This window comes from Salvelinus fontinalis, chromosome 8 (assembly GCF_029448725.1).
Source record: "Salvelinus fontinalis isolate EN_2023a chromosome 8, ASM2944872v1, whole genome shotgun sequence".
NCBI lineage: Eukaryota > Metazoa > Chordata > Actinopteri > Salmoniformes > Salmonidae > Salvelinus > Salvelinus fontinalis.
Genome location: NC_074672.1, coordinates 7,820,172 through 7,845,195, shown reverse-complemented (window position 1 = coordinate 7,845,195; position 25,024 = coordinate 7,820,172). Strand labels below are relative to the sequence as shown.

At 42.0% G+C, this 25,024-nt stretch overlaps 1 protein-coding gene across 1 annotated transcript in view; it reads right to left on the bottom strand.

Moving 5' to 3' along the window:
• The window catches only part of LOC129860454 (phosphatidylinositol 3,4,5-trisphosphate-dependent Rac exchanger 1 protein-like), a 131,177-nt gene extending 106,543 nt beyond the window's left edge, over positions 1-24,634 (bottom strand). The window contains exon 1 of the mRNA XM_055930846.1: positions 24,016-24,634. Within this exon, the coding sequence (XP_055786821.1) occupies positions 24,016-24,156 (141 nt within the window). The 5' untranslated portion in view covers positions 24,157-24,634. The remainder of the gene's footprint in view (positions 1-24,015) is intronic.
• Between the last annotated feature and the right edge of the window lie 390 nt (positions 24,635-25,024).

Here is a 25,024-nt window from a genome sequence, read left to right as displayed (position 1 = left end):
CTCTGCAACTGGATCCTGGACTTCCTGCCGGGCCACCCCCAGGTGGTAAGGGTAGGTAACAACACATCCCCCACGCTGATCCTCAACACAGGGGCCTCTCAGGGGTGTGTGCTCAGCCCCCTCCTGTACTCCCTGTTCACTCATGATTGCACGGCCAGGTATGACTCCAACACCACCATTAAATATGCCAATGACACAACAGTGGTAGGCCTGATCACCGACAACGAGACTATAGGGAGGTGGTCAGAGAACTGGCCGTGTGGTGCCAGGACAACAACCTCTCAACGTAATCAAGACAAAGGAGATGATTGTGGACTTCAGGAAAAAGAGGACCGAGCACGCCCCCATTCACAGCGACGGGGCTGCAGCGGAGCATGTTGAGAGCTTCAAGTTCCTTGGTGTCCACATCACCAACACACTATCATGGTCCAAACATACCAAGACAGTCGTGAAGAGGGCACGAAAACACCCTTTCCCTCTCAGGAGACTGAAAAGATTTGGCATGGGTCCCCAGATCGTCAAAAGGTTTTACAGCTGCACCATCGAGAGCATCCTGACTGGTTGCATCACTGCCTGGTATGGCAACTGCTCGGCCTCCAACCGCAAGGCACTACAGAAGGTAGTGTGAATGGCCCAGTACAACCCTGGGGCCAAGCTTCCTGCCATCCAGGACCTCTACACCAGGCGGTGTCAGAGGAAGGCCCTAAAAATTATCAAAGACTCCAGCCACCCTAGTCATAAACTGTTCTCTCTGCTACCGCATGGCAAGCAGTACCGGAGCGCCAAGTCTAGGTCCAAGAGGCTTCTAAACAGCTTCTACCCCCAATCCATAAGACTCCTGAACATCTAGTTAAATGACTACCCAGACTATTTGTATTGCCTGCCTCTCCACACCACTGCCACTCTCGGTTGTCATCAATGCATAGTCACTTTAATAACTCTACCTACATGTACATTCTACCTAAACTAACCAGTGCCCCCGCACATTGACTCTGTATTGTCACCCCCCTGTATTTATTGTTATTTTTTACTGCTGCTCTTTAATTACTTATTACTTTAATCTCTTATTCTTATCCATATTTTGGGGGGGGAAACTGCACTGTTGGTTAGGGGCTCATAAGTAAGTATTTCACTGTAAGGTCTACACCAGTTGTATTCGGCGCATGTGACTAATATAATTTGATTTGACAATGACATTCTGTGCTTCCAACTTTGTGGCAACAGTTTGGGGAAGGCCCTTTCCTGTTTCAGCATAACAATGCATCCTTGCTCAAAGTGAGGTCTATACATAAATGATTTGTTGAGATCTGTGTGGAAGAAGTTGACTGGCCTGCACAGAGCCCTGACAACTCCATTGAACATGTTTGGGCGGAATTGGAACGCCGACTGCGAGCAAGGCCTAATCAGTGCCCGACCTCATTAATGCTCTTGTGGCTGAATGGAAGCAAGTCCCCACACAATGTTCCAACATCTAGTGGAAAGCCTTGCCAGGAGAGTGGAGGCTGTTATAGCAGCAAAGGGGGACCAACTCCATATTAATGCCCATGATTTTAGAATGAGATGTTTGATGAGAAGGTGTCCACATACTTTTGGGCACATAGTGTATATTTACTGATTTATTATATTCGTCCCTATAAATTAAAATGAGCCTTATTTGGGTGCAATCAATTTCAACAAAATCATTTTGCAGGAATGCTAACTTCTGTTTCTAACTACAGCAATGATTTCAGAACAAATCAGAGATGGTGGGTGTCACGGCTTGCTGAAATTACATGGAATGACGCAGCAGGCAGATGTGTGCGTGTTTGTGTGCGTGCATACATCATCCTTTAATGAATGACCGACACTCCTTATCACACATCAGCATTTAATTTAATTATTTATTTAAATACAATGGAATGGGAGAGCAGGGGAGGTGAAAACATGAGTGTCTTGGGTCACACCTTATTTGTGACTTCATAGTTCGTACAACTGCACTGTGGATAGTCTCGCTCCTAAATGTGCCACACAGATATGGAAGGGGGAGGTGGTACAAATGTGCGAGGCAACAAGCAACAAAGGGGTCCTTTCAGTGTCTGCATTATGCCCCGGCACCAGCGATGCTCACCCGGGCTGTATTGGCTATCGGCAGTGTTGTGTTACTAAACGACTAGACTTGTAAAGAGAAGAGGGGAAGTTTGTCAATCTCCAAGCGCTGCCACCAGCATCACTGAGCAGGGGGGGTAAAGGGCAGATCAGATAACGCACTGGCTGGTCAGAATTAAAAGAGGGGGGCAAACGGGACAGTAGCACACAGAGATGTGAGTATTGAGGAGAGTCAGCGTCCACAACAACAACAAAAACTTGTGAAAAAAACCTGGCTTGGAGTGGGGGGAAAAAGCTAACGAAACAACGTGGATAGAGTAGGCAACCCAGATTCATGCTGACAGAAATGCTCCATTGGAAACATTTCTTAAAAGTTACAAATAGTAAGCAGGGTTGGTGTCAAATAAATGTTTTCCCCCCTCAATCAGTCAACTGAATTGAAATAAATTGAGTGTAAAATTCATGAATTGTACACTTCTCCAATATCTTCCTAATTTTCCCCAATTTCATCATCCTGAATTGAACTGACCCCAACCATGACCGCAATGGTCATCCCCTCTGCTCTTATAGATTGCTCAAAATAGCATGCAGACTAAATGTAGTTTGGTCATCAATACATCAGGTGCTAATAACAGCACGTCAAATAGTACTCTGACAGGGCCACACATTTCCTTCTGGAAATCCTCATTCAGGTGATGAATGGTCTGCTACTGTACGGTGGAAGAGCAAGCAGAGCTGTTGAATGGAGCAGAGCAGCAATATTGCACACCAGTGTCTGTAGCCAGAAGGGCTATGGGTTGTAAGGTTGAATTTGCTCATATCGAACTCCCAAAGGAGAACCGCTCCAACCTGCTTATTCTCTAGCCTCGCTTGCCAGACAAATGACCGCCAGACATTCAAGTACTAAATGTACAAACTTGGTGTCAGGAAGATAAATACTATGAATCATAGCCACAACACTGAATGCCTGACAAGATCAAGATCAGATCAAATGTCCTATCTTGGTCATTCTCATGAGACCATTTAAATACCATGGCAGAAATGATGTTAAATATAAAACATTTAGTAAAATAACAAAATATCATAATAAAGATAGTGTTCTCTATCTTGCACAAAGAGTAATTTTAAATCAAATCTAAGTTTATTTGTCACGTGCGCCGAATACAACAGGTGCAGACCTTACAGTGAAATGCTTACTTTCCAATAGTGCAAAAAAGGTATTAGGTGAACAATTGGTAAGTAAAGAAATAAAACAACAGTAAAAAGACAGGCTAAATAGAGTAGCAAGGGTACATACAGACACTGGTTAGTCAGGCTGAGGTAACACAGGAATGAATTATTTTGGCATTTTATTGCATTTTCTGCAGAAATTCTCATTACCGCAACGGATCCCGCTCTGTCTGAATGTATGTTGTAATTTATGGATTTTATGGATTTTCTACTGGATGTTTTCAAAAGGACAGAAGAATTATTAACTGAATATTCATGTATAATAATAAGGAAAAAAATATTGGAAAAATTTGATGTACATGACTGATGTTCTCATCCTTCAGAACATTTTTGTAGGACTGTTTACACACACATAGAATTTTAAAGAAAGTTTGATTTTGAATGAAGCAACACCTCTGCCACTACCTTCAAGATGGCTACCAGGTAAGCAGATGTCTTTATATTTCTCCAGTTAAAAGTTAAACATTCTCTTGTCAGACTGCGTACACGACAGTATTGACTATCATTACAGGCAGTTTTCCACATTTAGATGTTTTTTAAATGAAAATATACTTCATTGTCTAATTATGTACATTGAGTAAAAATTTGCTTAGTCATCATGTCTTCTCTATTGTTAGCAAAACAAGCGAAGGATGAGGAAACTTAGCAACACCATTCTCACTTACCGTCTCACTTACCGCTGCAATTTAAGGCCAGTTGCGGTAGAGAGAACTTCTGTTTCGGTAATGAGAATGTAATCATACAGACTATATTTTTAAATATAATGAATGCTTTATGTCCTGTTTAATTGCAGACAGTCAGCAAGTGACAAAAAGAAAGCTTTAGCGAAGGCTGACAAAATTCAGAGAAAAAGTTTACACCAACCCAGAACTGCTGGAAGAGTACAGAAGGAAGGACAGAGAGAGGTCAGGGGTTGGAGAGATTACAGCAAGCGCAATTAGCATATATATAGTCTATAGGAAGCCTATACCCTCATACAGTGTCTATAGTAAGTCAATACCCTACAGTGTTATGGAGTCTACACATGCGCGCTAACACATCCACCACACACACATAGTAAGTCATTTAGTTTATACTATAGGATGTCCACACACAGTCTAAGTGTAAGCCATTCAGACCCTACTGTAGGATTTTTTATTATTTTTTTATTATTTTTTTACCAGGTAAGTTGACTGAGAACACATTCTCATTTACAGCAACGACCTGGGGAACAGTTACAGGGGAGAGGAGGGGGATGAATGAGCTAATTAAAAGCTGAGGATGATTAGGCGACTGTGATGGTATGAGGGACAGCTTGGGAATTTAGCCAGGACACCGGGGTTAACACCCCTACTCTTACAATAAGTGCCATGGGATCTTTAGTGACCACAGAGAGTCAGGACACCCGTTTAACGTCCCATCCGAAAGACGGCACCCTACACAGGGCAGTGCCCTGGGGCATTGGGATATTTTTTTTTTTTTAGACCTGAGGAAAGAGTAAGGATGCACACAGTATGTAAGCCATTCAGTCTCTGCTATAGGATGACGTGTCCATAACAGTAAGATTTGTCCCATGTTTTGAGACATGCTCATTTCATGTCATGCCTCCTTTCCATTTCCGGATATCAAAAACGAAAGCAAAATTGCAAAATCAAGAAAACTCAAGATCTGACAAAGAAGCGACATGAAGAAGAAAAAACACAGTGGTGGGAAAACAGTTATTAGAGGAAAGAAACAGCTAAAAGCTGTTTTGGACATAACACCATCAAGCCAGGAACACGATACATGTTCAAGAAGCAAAATGAAGACTTTTTTTTCTCAAAAATCTTCAAGAAGACACAGCCTCCAAGAGAACAGCCGTTCTCACCTCAGCAGAGGTAAATGTCCCTGCCATCAACTCAACTCCTAAAAGAAGAGCGACATCTCTACAGACACCAGGACCAATGAAGACATCTGCCCTAAAGGAACCACCCAAGAAGAGGAACAGAAGAAAGAAAACACTGTCAAAATTGTGGTCAAAGTTGTGCTACACAGAAGAGAAGCTGCTGGAGAGGACCAAAGAGATAGTCAAACGAAAGAAAAGACTTGAGATGATGGCCAAGAGGAAGCAGGTAATTGTCAACATGGAAGGCAGAGGTCCAGAAGAATACTACAAAGAGGTCATCAGAGAACATTACCTAATAAACAGCCAGAGAAGACAAATGCGCAAACGTGTTAGCCGCTTCCTTCAACAAGATGAAGTGTCCACTGTAAAAAATGGGAAATCTGGAGAAATTCGGAAAAAGGGCCAGATATTCCGTCAGAGAGAGCCTTAACGGACACTATGGCACATCTTCATAGAAGATTTGTCTGAGAATCCAAGGCACAACCTTTCCAAGACTCAATTCTTTCAATTTAAGCCATTTTGGATTGGCCAGCAAAGAGTCACAGACAGAAACATGTGCTTGCAAAACGCATGAAAACTGGCTTGAAGATAAAGAAGCTGCACCAGCTTGGGGTCATAGAAACATCATCCCCAAGGGACATTGTACAGGCCAGTGTGTGTAGTGACAATGACATGTGCTGTTCTAATGTGTTTGTAAGTGTTGTTTTTATGTGTTCTCAGCCTATGGTATGTAATTTTGAAGCACTGCAAAATGAAATTGATTGAACTTGAATCCATGATTGTGCCAATATTATCCTATTTATTTTCTACATTAACTGTTATGGTTAAAACATACCTCAGTCTTAGTATACTTATTATCATTATCGAAATCAACCTCATTTCTGAAACCTATGTATCATTACGGCAACAGTGGTTCATTTTATGTTAATTTAATGAAAGGAAAAATAGTAGTTCTTTTAAATGCAGGCTTGCCACACATTTTTCAAAATGATGTCAGGTTTCAATGAAATATAAAAAATATTAGATTGTAGATTGCGGAAGTGTTGCGGGATTGAGAAAGTCAAAATCAAATAAAAATGTTAATTTAAAAACATATATTATTTTAGAGTTTCAAGTAACTGTGCATGACTGTTAATAATCACCAAAATATATAATAATTGAAAATGTATTAGCCTTCCTAATGGTCTTGACGTTTTCAGACCCTTGCGGTAATGAGCTTTTTAAAGGACATGTTTTGGAAAATATGTTCCAAAAAAAAAGGTGTTAAAATTGTCAGTAAATGTTTTTTAATTAATGCTCAAACACTTCAGACCTTGTTATTAATGCCTAAAAAGGACATTTGTTGATGCAAGTTTTTTTTAAAGATTTCATGTTTGAAATCTTTGAAACCAAAATTTCATGAGAATCACCCATCTGCTAGCAACAGGTTATACAGTACAGATGAGTATCGCTTGTGGTAATTGAGTCTTCAACCATGTGTGCATTGCCTCAGTTGGAGCTTGGTTTCCAGTGTGTGTTCTGGACAAGGACAATACTTGATTGATTGTTTGAGACCCAAAAGAGACTTGCACTCTCGGTCACTGTTGTGTCTATAACACACTCAGCCCAGTCGCAAAGGATTTACTGCGGTTTTTCTTTTCTTTGTTGGTACTTCTGTGCTGCGCAAAAAGGAAGTGAAAACAGAGCAGTCAGATTTTACAAAAAAAACCACAGATATTTTCTTCTGTATAAGTCTGAAAAAAAGTGTATTATTTTCAAGTTAGATACGCAGTGACTGGCTTGCGACACAAAAGTAGCGAGGAGGATGTCCCGTGACAGGAAGTGAAGCTTTGTGAAGAGGAAGTGTGCGAGTCCAATCATGCCATACATGAACAGAATCTGTGGTTTTGCACAAACTCACTGCAAGGAGCCAAGATAGAGCTGCAGAGTGTACAGTCTTGTGCTGTAGTAAAAAATGATAGTTCTTATACCACAGCATTGTTGAATACTCGTTTCTGATTGACACGAAAGGCATTCTAGAATAGACATTAAAACCAGATAACCAGACAGTTGGAAAATATATTTATTTTTTAAATCGGAACAACTTGCAATCATGACGCAAAAACTACCTACACATGCAGACCATACTTGCTCCAAAGATACAGAAAGCTAAACCATCAACCACACAAACTGAAATTGTGTACATTGTAAACGCAGGTCCAATGAGGAAAAAAACCTAGCTAGCTAGCATTGATTGGATTTTGCAGGTATCTTTTGGGAGCATCTGATGACTTAACGTGGTGAGTGATGAACATGAATTTCTCCCGTCCCCTCCGACTTTAAGCTGTCAAATCCTCCCACATGTTTGTAATTTGACCACCTGTTTTTTATATAGTATTTAACCTTCATTTAACTAGGCAAGTCAGTTAAGAACAAATTCTTATTTACAATGACGGCCTACCAAAAGGCCTCCTGTGGGGACGGTGGCTGGAATACAAATAAATTCTATAAAAATATAGGACAAAATACACATCACAACAAGAGAGACAACACTACGTAAAGAGAGACCTAAGACAACTACATAGCATGACATCAACATGGTAGCAACACAACATGGCAGCAGCACAGGGTACAAACATTATTGCACACAGACGGCAAGAAGGTAGAGACAACAATACATCACACAAAGCAGCCACAACTGTCAGTAAGTGTCCATGACAGTTTTTGAATATTTTTTGAATTTGGTTGGCAGGTTTGCTAGCAACAAACTACTTAGCTAGCTTCTAGCCTAGTGTTTGAAATGCAATCTCCTCTTAATTAACAGTCAGTGTTGACGAGAAGGAACATTTATCTAGCTATGCCAGGCAATATCGGGCATTATCAGCTCATTGATATGGATGAATCCATATTAAATGTTAATAGAAAAACAGCTACATTGCAGTTATTCTGGCTGCAGAGGTACTGACTTTGTAGCCGTAGCTTGTTGGCTAGCTAGCAGCAAGCAAGGGATAAGACCGTTCCCAGCAAATGGAAAATAAAGCACGAACGACTGGGCCACGTCCATAAATATTGAACGTCTGGGTCGCAACTCTAGCAACCAAAAGATGGGAGAATTAGCTTGTAAAAATATCAATGAGAAAACGTTGTTTTTTTTTACGAGTAAATGTGTGCTTTCATATGGTTTTCTTTGCAACTGTGGTATAGTGGGATAAACGCCTGTGTTCTGTACATTACCTTGGAAAATTGCACTCCTCAAAAAGGGACTTGGCGGCAGTGTCGTCCAAGGTTATGTACAGAACGTTACCGTTTATCCCTTACATGTTGGAGACTTGAAAGATGGGAAATGATCATAGCATTAGGACAATAGAATTGCAGTATTGTGACATTTACACATATTCCCAAAAGTTGTAGGCCAACAGATAAGATGAATGCAGTTGAATTCTCAACACAGGCCAAAATACAACTCGATTGGTTAGGGAGTGCAACAAATCCTCAGATGCAACCATAAGAGTCATAACGCTTATTTATCATACTACTCATAAAATGGGTTTGTTACATTTCATACAGATGACTGTGCCCTTATTTCCACTTCCCGATGCTTTCATGTCATAGATAAAGATGAAGATCATTGGAAGCTAGTAGCAACACAAACTAGCCAACTCCCAACCATCACCACAGCTGGAGAGATAGCATTTCTCTGCCACAAACTGCTGGTGGCGCACTAGTCATACCCAGCGAGGGCATGGTCCAGTCTCATATGACTTGCAGCCAAAAGGGTCATATGTGGGTTGGTCCCCGAGTTTGCCATTTGTTGTGACTTAGCAAAGCGAGGAAGGGCCAGACATATGTGCGTCTGCTCGTGGACACCCGTATGCTGGTGTCGGTTTCCGCAAGTGACAGGAGGGTGAAAAGGCCTGCTGCCTCCAACGTCTGCCCTGGGTCAGGTTTACTGGCCTGGACTGGGTTCATTTTGAAACTGAGCAATGAAAAATGACATTTCTTATTGGAAGTCTAGGTAGTTGGCTACCTGTTCTGTTTCGGAACGTTCTCTACTGTTTTGTTCCTACTGAACACGACCCTGGTTCTAAAGACACTTTTCCGTGCCCAAAGCGACTACAAGTGATCCCTCGGAGCCAAGCTCGCCAAGTTTAACATGATTGTGTTAAACTCTTAACTTAAATGGTAATCACATTAACTTTGATTCAGAACGACGGCAACTTTCAATCAGCTCACATTTGCATAGCTTTCAAAGCCGCATTTTAGACCTAATTACGTTGAGAGTGGTAATGGACTACATTAATTGAAGCCCTTCTTCCACTGGTTGTGTGGACCCAGTCATCCCCAAAGGCCTTGTGATGCAGTTGTGTCCGTAGGGACATGGGGAGAGAGCGCTACAGCTACAGCGCCTCTTTACATTATGAAATAACATGCTAAATCAAACTTACAGGGATATCTAAATTGGCACATTCCGTAAGAAACAAAGGAGCGGTGCATTCAGCTCAGGATTAACTGATAGAGAAGTGAAGAATGTTGCCCTTAACTGCCGGTAGGACTGTTCCAAGTTGCGAAATGGGGCCAAGGTCCGCCAAGTCAGCTATAGTAGCGAAGCTGGAAGAGCCATAACGCTGCTTGCGGCAGGGACTTCACGTGGGGTACAACATTACAGAACGTTCAGATATAAAATGTTTTGAGTAGAACACATCTGATCGTCTATCATCAGGGACTGTCAGCTCTTATCATGATATTGTAATCTGCAATGTTCCGAACATTTAACTTCACCAAATATCCTAGAATAGAGGAAAGGGGGGGCTTCCGGGATGGCGCAGAGCTTATCAGTCGTGTGTTTTTTAGCTCCGCTACAAAATTTGAAATAAATCCTGAAATAAGTTCACCCTTAAGCTTAAAATGTACCAGTAAAGGCAGTAATAGTGTATTAGCTTCTGAAACCCACAATGCCGACAAAGACAAGTCACACCAAAAAGCCAGACTTAACGAGAGAAGGTTTAGAGTCTGAGGATGAAGGCGCCGTGCTAGCTTCATGTGGTAGTGGTGGAAGCAGGACTGACACGATAAACACGTGCAATGCCGATAGCTCCGAAGATATCCTCAAGGCCATCAAAGATATGAATGCAGAATTCTCTATCAAATTCAAAAATGTACTGTCTGCAGTGGACAACATCAAAAAGGATGTCCAAGAATGTGCTGGGCAAAATCTCTCAGGTTGAGGTACACATCTCTGGAACCAAAAACAACATTATAGCCCTGCAGGCAACGACCACCGCTCTTGAGGAAAAGGTTGAATCGCTAACCTCTAAACTAGTTGATTTGGAGGGCCGCAGCAGGAGATCGAACTTGAGACTAGTGGTTGATTGTTAGGCATGTGCTTTTGTACAACAATGTGCTTTAAAGCGTCCTTTGTTTATTGTGGTAACAGAGGTATATTAGTATATTAGGCTGATCCAATGTGCCCTTATGGGGCAATTATTTTTTTTTATTTTTTTTTTCAAGTGTCCATGGTAAATTCGATGACTCATAGTGTTAAGGTTACATTTACATCCTGGAACAGTAGGGGATTAAATAAAATAGCCAGAATAAAACAGGTAATAAGTAGATTAAAACAACTTCAGGTGAAGATCATATTTTTGTAAGAATCACATCTATTATCTGGCGACTTTCCTAAGATACACAAGACAGTCCCTCCAGGATTCCACGATTGCATAATTCAATGCAAAAAATAAAAATAAAAAAAATATGCGAGAGCCCGCAATTTTGACCAAACCCCCCTGCACTTTTAGCGCATAAAAGGGTCCAATCAAAAGCAGGTTCGTAATTTTGACCAATTACTGCACTGTTACCGTGGAGAATGGCCCAATCCAACCACATATTAAAAGTTTTCCACCTGGCCTGTCAGCATACTTACGTGCAAAGATGATAGGTGATTGTTGATGGCTGACATGCAGTACAATGAACAGAAATCAATCTCATTTGCCAACAAAAAAAAGTTGGGGGTTCAATTCCCACGGGGGGACCAGGGTTCAATTCCCACGGGGGGACCAGGATGAATATGTATGAACTTTCCAATTTGTAAGTCGCTCTGGATAAGAGCGTCTGCTAAATGACTTAAATGTAAATGTTAAATGTAAAAATAACAGCTAACGAATAAGTCGACAATCAACAGTCACTTCGAATCAGCAAAGCATATGAGAACAGAACAGTTCCCACAGCAGAGGCAGATCACCATGACTGAAGTGGTAGCAGGGAAGACTGTGGCAAGCACTGAAAGAATCTAGGTGAGTGGCGTTTTACTCAAACTTTTACTCCACTAACCCTGGCTTTAGTAGGGTGGTCGGCACTCTGCTCTCCCCAGTCAGTCTATGGAGAGTGCTGCTCAAAGCACGGATTGCAATTTGTCAGCATTGCCGTTTTAAACTCTCTGTAAAACTTAATACGGACCACGAAAGCACAATCTTTCTGGATAAAAAAAAATGAAATAATAAAAATCAACCACAACTCTTTTTTTTTTTTCATGTTCTGTATCTCCCTTATGACCCTTTCAGGAAAAAAAAAACAATACAATTTATTAGAAAGAAATATCGATCCTCAAATTGAAAGTGATTGATCAGCGAGAGAGAGCGAGATGCATCTCGTGTTGATAGCAAGCCCAAAGCCTGATGGAGAGGTGTGTGAGTGAATTATGACAGAGCGATTTGTTCAGGAGAATAAACAGAATTGAGCACTTTAGATGTTTAATTGTATTTGTATTATGTATTCTGCTTAAAAACATCATAAAAAACTGAGCACATATGACTTGTATTGCGTTATATGAAATTAACGTGAAAAAAACCCATTGCAAAATGTAATCCCAGAATTTCAGAAAAGCTGCTGCAAAAATCGGGCATTCATTTTTGGCCGCAAAATTCACAAAACAAATTTGCGAAATCCTGGAGGGACTGGCAAGAGGTGGCCTGGGCAGGTCATTGCAGCCTCATTTAGTTCCCATGCAAGGGGAGTTATTATTCTTATCCATAATTCCATTCCATAATCAGATATTGCAAACAATGTGATCCCACCGGCAGATATATTTTTACCTTGCTGTCCGAGCAGTTGAATTTAATTAAATGTGTATGGTCCCAACGAAGATGATTCTACATTCTTTAACAATTTGTTTTTAAACCTTACCACACTTCCAGGTAATTATATTGTTGCAGGAGACTTTAATTGCACTTTAGATCCTGTTAAAGATCGCACCTCGGGTTCGAACTAGTCCCACACCCAATCTAGGAAAACCATACAGCATTTTATGAAGGATTTAAATTTAGAGATTGAGACAAATGAAACGAGATGTGGAATACTCCTGTTACTGTAGCACTCACCAGACCTATTCCCGAATCTACATTTTTTTTTGATCTCAGCAGCATTACGCTCAAACTGAAGATTTCTTTTATGATAGCATTGTCATCTCTGACCATGCTTCAGCATCGCTTATATATTCCGATTCCAATTTAGTAGGTGTCCCACCTAAATGGCTCTTCCAACCTAAATGGCTGCAAGATACAAGTTTTACAGAATACATTGGACAGAAAGCAAATTGACCTATACTTTTCAATTAATACAACACAGACCTCAGGTTGTACTCGACGGGAAGCCTTTCAAGCTTTCATAAGGGGTAAAATTATAAATTTCACCAGCTCCGAGTCAAAAAATACTAATCAAAAAATGAAATGACTTAAAACCAAAATGTAAAAAATTCTGGAGAGAGAAATTTCCCACACTAATTCCACAGGTACACACACGGAGTTGCTCTTGCTCAATATAATATAATTTCTGCGGGTAGAGCTGCAGCAAGCTTATTGAGACTAAACCAATCATATTATGACCAGGGTGAAAAAGCTGGGAAGCTGTTGGCCTGGCGAATCAAACAGCATCAATTCAATTCAGCATGTGACGGTAGACCCTCGGGAGATGAACAATACCTTTAAATCCTTTTATGAAAAATGATATGCATCAGAGTATCCTCCTGAAACTGATACCCAGGCTAGATTTTTAGATTCATCTGAAAGATTGGAGTTTCCCAATAAGGATATTCTTAATGCCGAGCTGAATGTTGAGGAAATTTCCAATGCAATTGATAGTATGAGGGCATCTGGCCCAGATGGGCTGCCCATTGACATCTACAAGAAATTTAAGAACAAACTGTGCACTCCTCTCCAGGAGATGATTTTGGAATCTTACGAAAATGGTCTCCTGCCCCCTTCTTTGAGAGCTCTGATCACTCCGCTCCTAAAACCTGCATACCAAACGGGATCCCTATCGTGCTATTTCACTTTTGAATTCTGACACTAAGGTTCTTTGTAAAGCATTTGTGAGGAGGTTGGAGGATTTTCGTCCGGATGTGGTGGGTTGACACCAAAATGGCTTTATTCAAGGTCGTCAAGGATTTAATAATGTTAGGAGAATGCTAAATGTTCTGCTTCCAGTCTAAATTGGGTCGTCAGACACTGCGATCCTGTCGTTGGACGCAGAGAAGGCCTACAATAGGGTTGAGTAGCCCTACCTCTTTGAAGTGTTAATTCGTTGTGGTGAGAGCTTTTGTAAATGGATAATGATACTAAATACAAAATCACAATGCAGAGATCCTTACTACTAATACGGTATCTAAAACTTTCGACATCTGCGGGGGTTCTAGGAAGGGCTGCCCTCTTTCTCCTCTCCTGTTCATCCTAGCCATTGAGCCTCCAGCCATAGCGGTTAGGTGCCACCCCAATATTTCAGGTATCAGAATAGATCAGATGGAACATCGAATTTCCCTTTATGCAGACGATGTAATTGTGTTTCTTACAGACTTGTGCAATTCAATATCTGCACTTCTGGACCTTATCAAAGAGTTGGTGTTCTCGGGATACAAAATAAATATAAAATCCTCAATTATGATGCTAAAGGAGGAAAAAGACAGACCTACACCTCTGACTTATTTTCTTAATGCTACGGAATGCTTCACATATCTCAGGATTCATATTGTGCCAGAGATTGACTGCATAGTCTCAACTAACTATGCACCTGTCGTAGATTCAATAACTCAATCGATAGATGGTCCTCTTTACCTACTGTATATCTTTAATTTGTAGGATTAACATTGTGAAAATGAATGTCCTCCAAAACTGTTGTATCGATTTCAGAATGTTCTCTTGCCACCTCCAACATCCCTCTTCACAAGGCTTCAAAAGATGTTCACTATATTTATCTGGAATAACAGACATCCCAGAGTTCGCTTGTCCTTATTGTACCTACCGTATGACAGAGGGGGGCTCCATTTGCATTAATATCCAGTGGTACTACTGGGCAGCTCAGCTTCGCACGGCAATGAACTATTTTACCTCAGTCTCTCCCTTCGTGGATGGAGATTGAAATGTCTTCAGTTGTACCCAAATGACCCCTTAACCTCTACATGTACTCAGCTGATATCAAGACACTAAAACAATAATACGATCAACGTTTGGTATGAGGTGCGGAAGTTCTTTGGTGAAATGCATTCTTTGTCATGTTTTAGTCCTATCTGGGGAAACCACAGTTTCACTCCTGGGAGAGCTGATCCGGGCTGGGCCAGCAAGGGTTTAAGGAAAGTTCAAGACCTGTATAAAGAAGGTATTTTTATGTCATTTGAAGAAATATATGACATTCCTAGAAAAACCTTTTTTTAATTTTTTTAATTTTAATTTTTACAGCTAAGAGTTCCTCACAGCTGCCCAAAACCAAAACCTAACAGAACCCCTTCTATCCACTTTAGAAAATACAATCTCAGCCCATTGTAATGGTAAGGTTAGAATTTCAGCTCTATACAATATGCTAGAGTCTGGCTCAAACGAATCCTCTGCACACAAACTGAACTCTTGGAAGGAAGATATTCAGGAGGACAGTCTTGGAGTGTGGAGTAGTATATGTAACACGGCTCAGAATGTGAATACTGGGCAAAACTACTGCAACACAATTAGTTTATGCAAACATATGTAACCCCTGCAAAGTGAAATAAGTTTAATAGTACAGTTCCAGATATATGCTACAAGCACAATCATTCTAAAAAGGGACTATGTTTCGTTGTCTGTGGGACTGAGAATATTCAAGATTTTTGGAAGGAGGAGAATATATTATATCCCAAATAGTATCAGTAAAATTTCCTCTCTATCCCAAAGTGTTCATCCTGGGGTTGTACACAATCAATCCTCATCTAAAAGAACCAAGTGCAAACACTTATAGATATGGGGTGGCAGGTAGCCTAGTGGTTAGTGTTGGACTAGTAACCAAAAGGTTGCAAGATTGAATCCCCAAGCTGACAAGGTAAAAATCTGTCGTTCTGCCCCTGAACAAGGCAGTTAACCCACTGTTCCTAGGCCGAAATTGAAAATAAGAATTTGTTCTTAACTGACTTGCCTAGTTAAATAAAAGGTTAAAAAAATATTTTTTAAAATTGCTTGTTGTAAGCAAAACGCTTGATAGCTCTTGCCTGTGAAAGTGTGAACACTTCTAGTATTGCCCAATGGCTTAGGGAAATGTCGTCTTGCCTAACAATGGAAAAGATAAGGGTAAACAGGACACTTTTAAAAAGGTTTGGGGACCATTTGGGGATTTTGTTGAACAGAGTGATGTGGGTGAAATATTGGCTAATGAAGGGAACTCTGGGTAGCGTACTATGCCTTGTGTGCACGTGGGGTGGTTGTGAGATATCCGATTGGCTTGTGGCACTGTTTCATCTGAAATGTATCCCAAATATGTTCTATCCTATTGGATCAGACCACTGTAAAATGTTATTTTGGTGGTTTTATGCTTCTGTAACACTTGTCTTAGGATGTTTCACCATTCATTTATTGTTGCTGTTAATTTGTGTTTTTTCATAACCGAAAATATAATATTTATTTTCAGCGGTTTGAAGCAGTGTACAAAACCAAAAGTAAGATGCAAAAACAAACTTAAGAACGAGAAACCTATACATAGAGCACATAGAACCAATCTACCTCTCCTTAGACTTGCTTTCAATGACAGCTCTATAACTAACAGATCTATAACTAACATTTCCAATGTGAATTTTGTCAGATCGCCCAGCTTTAAAAGAATACTTGGGGATTTTGGCAGAGTAAGAAAAGTGCAAAAATTATAAAATGTTTCACTATTGCAACATTACGTACAATCCCATTCACAGAGGTTGTCTGGAGCGTGCTAAAGTTCACATCTCATCGTAAATGGTTATTCCCAATCGTTTGCAACCATGTCAATGAGCATCATCCCTTTCCTTTGCAGTACCTCACCTAGTCGGCACAGGGATTTCAAACAGCGACCTTTCGGTTACTGGCTAGGCTACCTGCCGCCCCTACCTGTGCATTTCCATACAGGATTTATTCCAGTGTTTCACCAAAAAGGCTTAGACTTTTCAGTTTCCATCTAAACTTTTTTTGGTCTTGACCTTTTCTGAGATGCATTGTGGATACAGGCCCAGGCCCGAAGGGGAAGAGGAAAAGCAGAAGTCACAAAAGGGGCCAGCTCAGCCATTGTGAGGAGGGTAAAAAAAAAAAGAAGAGCCTAACAGAGCAAAAAAGGGGATGGATGAGGGCACGGAAAAAGGGTGGTAGGTACTTTTGCAGTGAATTGTATCGACACTGAAGTGCTGCATGGTCTCGATCATTCCTCCATTATTAAGCAAAGGAAAATGGCAGTCCTTTTGTGACTGTAGTAGAAGTGCACCAGTGCTTATATTAGAGCTATGATGAAAAAGCAAAATAGACCATTGCTTTCCTGGCATTACATCTGGGTATGAAGTACGAACATGAGCAAAGTGACACAACTATGGGCATCAAATGGTTCTCTCTTCGCTATGAGTGAAAGAGTGTGTGTGTGTGTGTGTGTGTGTGTGTGTGTGTGTGTGTGTGTTCACCTCAAACTGCTCTGCATGTTCTCAACTACACCCCAATCGGAACAGTAATTTGGATGCAACAACCACCAGCTCAAGAGGTCAAAGGTCAGTCAGTTGTGCAACTAAGACCCCCATTTCACCCTCTGGTAGGTTGATTGTAAGCTAGTGTGGCAGAAGAGAGCCAGAGAGTAATCTGAATCCACAAGGACATGGAGATACTGTAGATGTGCATGGCCAAACTGGTTTTAACATTAAATCCTCAAAAAAAATGTCAATGGTTCTGCATAACAATACATGTTTATGTCCTAAGTTGGTCACCACACCCATCTCGAGTGTTGAAATGGTGTTTTATTTATTTATCTTGGCAAGTCAGTTAACCACATCATCTCCACCCCTGAACCAGTATTCTAAAAGAGCACAGACACACCGGTCTGTACATTGCAGATGAGCTGAAGACAGTCATCAAGGACCTTGGACCACAGAAGGTATTTGCACTGGTGACAGACAATGCTGCGAACATGAAGGCTGCTTGGTCGAAAGTGGAGGAGTCCTACCCTCACATTACACCCATTGGCTGTGCTGCTCATGCATTGAATCTGCTCCTAAAGGACATCATGGCACTGAAAACAATGGATGCACACTACAAGAGAGCCAAATGAAATGGTTAGGTATGTGTCATCAAGTCATAGCAGCAATCTACCTCACCAAGCAAAGTGAGAAGAATAAGAGCACCACCCATTTGGGGTGGTGTTGTCATCATGTTTGACAGTCTCATGTAGGGGAATGAGTCTCTCAAAGAAATGGCCATATGACAGTCTGGTGATATGGACAGCCCCATCAAGAGGATCCTCCTGGATGATGCATTTTGGGAGAGAGTGGTAAGCAGCCTGAAACCTATAGCAGTAGCCAATGCACAGATTGAAGGAGACAGTGCCATCCTGTCTGATGTTCAGACTCTGCTTGCAGATGTAAGAGAAGAAATCCGTACTGCCCTGCCCACTTCACTGTTGCTCTAAGCAGAGGACACTGCAGTTCTGAAATACATCAAAAAGCATGAAGACTTCTGCCTGAAGACCATACACGCCGCAGCGTACATGTTGGACCCCAAGTATGCTGGCAAGAGCATCCTGACTGGTGCAGAGATCAACAAGGCCTATGATGTCATCACTACCATGTCTCACCCTCTTGGCCTGGATGAGGGCAAGGTTCTTGTTAGTCTGGCGAAATACACTTCCAAGCAAGGGCTTTGGGATGGAGATGCAATATGGCAGTCGTACCAACATATTTCAGCAGCCACCTGGTGGAAGGGACTTTGTGGACCTGAGGCTCAAATCAAACTTTATTTGTCACATGCGCCGAATACAACAAGTGTAGACTTTACCGTGAAATTCTTACTTGCAAGCCCTAAACCAACAGTGCAGTTCAAGAGTTAAGAAAATATTTACCAAGTACACTAAAATAAAAAGTAACACAATAAGAAAAATGAGGCTATATACAGGGGGCACTGGTAGCGAGTCAGTGTGCGGGGATACAGATTAGTTGAGGTAATTTGTACATGTAGGTGGGGGTGAAGTGACTATGCATTGATAATAAACAGCAAGTAGCTGCAATGTAAATTGTCAGGTGGCAAATTTATAAATTGTTCAGCAGTCTTATGGCTTGGGGGTAGAAGCTGTTGAGGAGCCTTTTGGTCCTAGACTTGGCGCTCCGGTACCGCTTGCCGTGCGGTAGCAGAGAAAACAGTCTATAACTTGGGTGTCTGGAGTCTGACAATTTTATGGGCTTTCGTCAGAACCTATTATATAGGTCCTGGATGGCAGGAAGCTTGGCCCCAGTGATGTACTGGGCCATTCGCACTACTCTCTGTAGCGCCTTACGGTCAGATGCCGAGCAGTTGCCATACCAGGCGGTGATGCAACCGGTCAGGATGCTCTCAATGGTGCAGCTGTAGAACCTTTTGAGGATCTGGGGACCCATGCCAAATCTTTTCAGTCTCCTGAGAGGGAAAAGGTGTTGTCGTGCTGTCTTCACGACTGTCTTGGTATGTTTGGACCATGATAGTTTGTTGGTGATGTGGACACCAAGGAACTTGAAACTCTCGACCCGCTCCACTACAGCCCCGTCAATGGGGGCCTGTTCGGCCCACCTTTTCCTGTAGTCCACGATCAGCTCCTTTGTCTTGCTCACATTGAGAGATTGTTGTCCTGGCACCATACTGCCAGTTCTGACCTCCTCCCTATAGGCCGGCTCATTGTTGTCGGTGATCAGGCCTACCACTGTCGTATCGTCAGCAAACTTAATGATGGTGTTGGAGTCATGTTTGGCTACGCAGTTGTTGGTGAACTGTGAATACAGGAGGGGACTAATTACACACCCCTGAGGGGCCCCAGTGTTAAGGTTCAGAGTGGCAGACATGCTGTTGCCTACTCTTACCACCTGGGGGCAGCCCGTCAGGAAGTCCAGGATCCAGTTGCAGAGGGAGGTGTTTAGTCCCAGAGTCCTTAGCTTAATGATGAGCTTCGTGGGCACGTGTTGAACACTGAGCTGTAGTCAATTAACAGCATTCTCACATAGGTGTTCCTTTTGTCCAGGTGAGGAAGGCAGTGTGATTGCGTCATCTGTGGATCTGTTGGGGCAGTATAAGAATTGGAGTGGGTCTAGGGTGTCTGGGAGGATGCTGTTGATGTGAGCCATGAACAGCCTTTCAAAGCACTTCATGGCTACCGACGTAAGTGCCACGGGGCAGTAATCATTTAGGCAGGTTACCTTCGCTTCCTTGGGCACAGGGACTATTGTGGTCTGCTTGAAACATGTAGGTATTACAGACTCGGTCAGGGAGAGGTTGAAAATGTCAGTGAAGACACTTGACAGTTGGTCTGCGCATGCTTTGAGTAAGCGTCCTGGTAATCCGTCTCGTTCTCCTGTTGCCTCCATCATCCTCCAAATACCACAAACATCAGCCAACTCAGAGCGCAACTGGTCCTTCTTTGGGAACACCAAAGAACGCAACAGGCTGACCAATACAAGGGTTGAAAAATTAGTGGCCATCCAGGAAAATTTGAAGCTTTTTGAGCCTAACAACAAGCCATCCTCAACAAGGTTGGAAAGTGACAGTGAAGATGAGGCCTCAGAGTCTGATGTTCAAGAGGTGGACATTGAGGAGGTCCAGGGAGAAGACATGGAAGCCTGAGAGGAAGACAACCAAAGCTTTAGTTTCTAGACCATCATTTTACAGATGTATGTTGAAAATGTTTTTGGGAGATGCGATGGATCATTCAATATTCCCTTTATTTTGTTGTTCAGTGAAATCATCCCATGTGAAGAGTCAAGTCATATACTACATTTTTTTCCTATTAGAAGGATTTAATAATTTGAAAGTATGTATACTTATGATAAGGTAAAAGGTTTCTGTTTCTGTCTCCATATGCTATGGTAAATATATCCAATGCAAAAACATCTACATTTAAATGGTATTAATTTGCATATTTTTCAGTTAATTCCCCTATATTCCCAATGAAAGTTTCCACCTCTGAATATTCCCCAAAATATGCAACCCTAGGCACAAGCATTTCACTACACCCGCTAAACATGTGTATGCGACCAATAACATTTGATTTGTATCAATAACACGGCCAATCACTATACTTGTCAGGTTACCTACACAACCTTTTCAATTCGCTCCACTTCCCCCACCAGTAGAGATGAAACACTTGAGTGTATCGCAGATACAAGTGACATGGCCTGAAATTGAATAAATAAATTAAGAAATCCCCTTTTTGTAGCCGGTCCACAGCGGGGCGTAAAATTATCCTTATAATCTTACCCTCTTCCCCCACAATCCTCCTCTCTCTGCCGTGCGCATCGCCAACAAAGTCATATTTTGGTCTCGTGCCTTTCCTCTCGCTCACTTCTGCTTTAAGGGCTGTGAAGTTCACAGCTCATTGAGAGGCTCACATAGGCGGAAGCTGGCTTGCTACGGGGAGGCTAGTCGGTCTCTCCTCAGCTCCGTCAAAATGAAGCCGCAGACAGGAAGACTGAACCAGAGACGTCCTCTCAAAGACAAGAGACCAGACACTGTTGTCTTGTCTGTAGGTCTGACGAGCTTGGTTCCATTTAAAACTTCTGACAGAAGTCTCTCGATACATGACACTTTGTCTTGGGGTTGTTGGAAATCTTGTACGATGCTGTGCTTTCTAACATAATTGGAAAACCAAATGAAAATTTTACTCAATGGGTTCTACAACCATGTCAAGACGTAAAACATTTTACTAATTGCAGCCATGCTGCTTGGACCCCTAATTTATCAAGATTCAGTGAAAAACGGAGGGTTCCATCATGACAGGGTATAGTGACCAATGCATCTCATGTTGCTACTAGTCTGTATGTGAGAACCCTGAACATTCAACTAGATCTGGGTTAGTTTAATGTACAGCTTTTTCAGTACATCTTGTCCTCTGAAATCAGGACCTTTTAATTGGCCCAGTAGTAAAGAAGCATGTCCAATTGGAGGGGAGGGTCTTTGTAATCATCTCATTTGGGTGTTCCCGACCTAGGTCGCTGAACGCGTATTGAAATCGGTTTTAAATATCCTTTTATGAGCACTTAGCTCTTTTCAAGTCAGTCCGCTGTTGCTGCCACAATTATGTTCACCCCCACTCTTTAATGTGCGTTTGCATTTGCGCGAGTGGGGTTTTTGAGTGGAGCTTTTCTGAAGTGGATATTGGGACTCGGTGGTTGGTGTCATGTCGAGAGGTGACGTGCTGGAGATAACATCTTGGGACAGATTGTAGAGGCCATCTGGAAGTCTTGATGTGTGTCCACTGTGACAGAGATCAGTTGGACAGGGAAGAGAGCTGTAAGATCTGGAACGGTCCAATATGATACGGGCCTCAGATCTGTCGGTGATGTACAAGTTACCCAATGTCTTACATCTCCACTCCATACTACAGCCCCGTATATGGCTGTTCACTAGATACGATTACATGCAAACATTTAGATGTATGTAGAGGAATCGGGAGTTATCTACACAGTACAGGAAGTATAGCTTCAGAATATAGTATAAGGGATAAAAGGTACAAACATTAAGTGATACAACAGGAGATGTTTGTGTTTGTGTGTATTATGTGTGTGTGTGCGTCAAGCCATAGGATGCCACACTTCGAAATTACTCAGGCCGACATAAGCCATTAGCAGCGTCACTGAGACCTGCTAAGAAGATGGCTTGTGGGTAGTGAAATAGCGCCCTGGCATGCCATCATGGTCAGAATAGGATCAAAGCAGACACCCACCCACTGGTTCTGAATCAGACAAGAGGAGCGGACCAGTCATAGACAGTATCGTAGCCAATAAACAGACCAGAATCAGCTGAACAACGTCTCTAAATTGATGGGATACAATTACGCATCTTCTGATCAGATGGTATCTTGTAGGGCTGAGTGATTAACCAAATGTTGGTTATTTTTCACACAACTGATGTCAGTTGAATTATTCGAATTCCATTTTGTTGTGTTTTTTTTTCTTCCTGTGAGCTCAATGCACGCTGCAGTTTCTCTTGAAATAAAATCATATCATGCCTGAACTGTGCGATGTAGTAGGGAGTTGTAGTTTCCAACTGGCAAATGTTCTACATAGTTTAGCGCAGAAAAAGTGATACCTGACTACAATGAACATAATCAAGGCTACTTGTCCAGTTTGTGTTTCTTTTATGGCTGCTATGTAAGATACAGAAGAATGCGTGATCAAGAGAGTTGCTTAGCGGGGTATTGATATTCACAAAAATAGTGATTTTGTCAGACAGCATAGGCAGCAGATCTATGGATATGAGATTGCGTAATGAATTAAAGTTAATAAAAACAAATGTAATATACACAACCAACATATGTTATTAAAGTAAAGTAGTGTGAATAACTGGTGGCTAATAAATGACAAGCACTCATGGGCAACCATTACTTTCATGGGACAAACATACAGGTATGCATATGTAACAGTATAACTTTACGTCGTCCCCTCGCCCCGACACGGGCGCGAACCTGGGACCCTCTGCACACATCAACAACGGTCGCCCACGAAGCACAGTCGTTACCCATCGCTCCACAAAAGCCGCGGCCCTTGCAGAGCAAGGGGCAACACTACTTAAGTCTCAGAGCTAGTGACGTAACTGATTGAAATGCTACTAGCGCGTACCCGCTAACTAGCTAGCCATTTCACATCCGTTACACTCACCCCCCTTTCAACAGCAACCAGTGATCCGGGTCACGGCACCAATGTAACAGTATAACTTTACGTCGTCCCCTCGCCCCGACACGGGCGCGAACCTGGGACCCTCTGCACACATCAACAACGGTCGCCCACGAAGCACAGTCGTTACCCATCGCTCCACAAAAGCCGCGGCCCTTGCAGAGCAAGGGGCAACACTACTTAAGTCTCAGAGCTAGTGACGTAACTGATTGAAATGCTACTAGCGCGTACCCGCTAACTAGCTAGCCATTTCACATCCGTTACACATACAGGTGAGCGTTTTCAGAATTGACAAATATCGGCTGATGATGATGATGATTCAACGTTGTTGCTAGCAAATGGTGCGACCTGTTACCAATACTTAACTCCGCCTCGCTATATTGAGAACAGAGTTGAGCGTTCCTCAGCTAGCCCAAATTGTCATGCGGGTGAAGTGACCGTTCCCCCAAATGAAAACCTCATTAAATCCAGAAAAGCGCCGCTCTAACAGGCTACCATAAACAGAAAGGTGAAGCTACAAGTTTAAAACCAAAGAGAGGATGTTGGATTGTGTTCTCGGTGCAACCAGCAGCTGTAGAAAGCCAGCCTTGCCTTCACTTTCTCGGAAGGTGTTTGTTGCCATTACTTTGTGATATGTGACAGCTGAACAATACAAATACCATGTTTGGCAAGCAGACTAACACAAGCTCAGTTAATGCCAAAAGCGTGAACAAAAACTTACCGACTGAAGGAAAAGCAATACCCGAACGTAATCCCTCTCTGTGTTCAAGATTTCATGTAAAACACAGAGCCTCAAGCGTTGCTGGAGGTCCGACTCTTTGGTGCTGTGGAGGACGCCGTTCTGTTTCCCCTCTTCTTCCATGATTGATCTTTATCCAAAAAAGTAGGGGAAAAAACAAGTCTTTCGATTATTCTTGATACTTGGGTCACTGCAAAAGTACCCCGAGTTAGTTGCAGTTTAAGTCCATTTTGCAAAACCGTATTTTCAAACCCCCAAGCACTGATGCGCAATCGGCTTTACGTGAACTTAACCAAAAGTATTAAAACAAAAACACGCGTCTTGAACTTTTTTGTTGTTTCTTGAAAAGCCACAATAAATGACGATCGACTTGATTGATCCGATTCCCGGACAAGAAAAGACAACTTCAGATAAGAATATTACAGCTCATAAACTCAGAAGAAAGCTAAAACACAAGCTCTCAGGTTGGTTAGTTGTGTGTCAAAAATACGCTGAGACAACACATGATGTAGACAGTACTAGTTCCGCAGAAGGCAGTCTGAAAAGTGCCTGTTGTCCTCCTCTCGGCTTCTGTTGGGACTAAGCTCAGTGCCAACGCTGGTGCAAGTGGTGGCTTTCAGAAGTGCCGCAGTGTAGGGACCGACCACCTGTAGGTTAAGTTAGCATAACGAATGTACGTTCAATATCAAATAATTTATTCTGCACCTACAACATATGCTATACCCAATTCTTATTTCAATAAGGCAGCCTAATTAATCATTTACTTTACGCATAAAGTGCCATGGTTTGTCCAGGCCTATTAAGCAATTGAACAAGTCGAGGCTGCAAATGAAGTCGACATTTTTAGGAATACAATGTAATATTTTAGATGATTGTTGTTATTTAATTTACGAAGAGGGTCTGAGAGAACCAACAGTACCACCAACTGGCTCAAGTATTAAAGCGCTGCATGGTCAATCCAAGGTCTCCATTGGCCGTGCAGCGTTTAGGG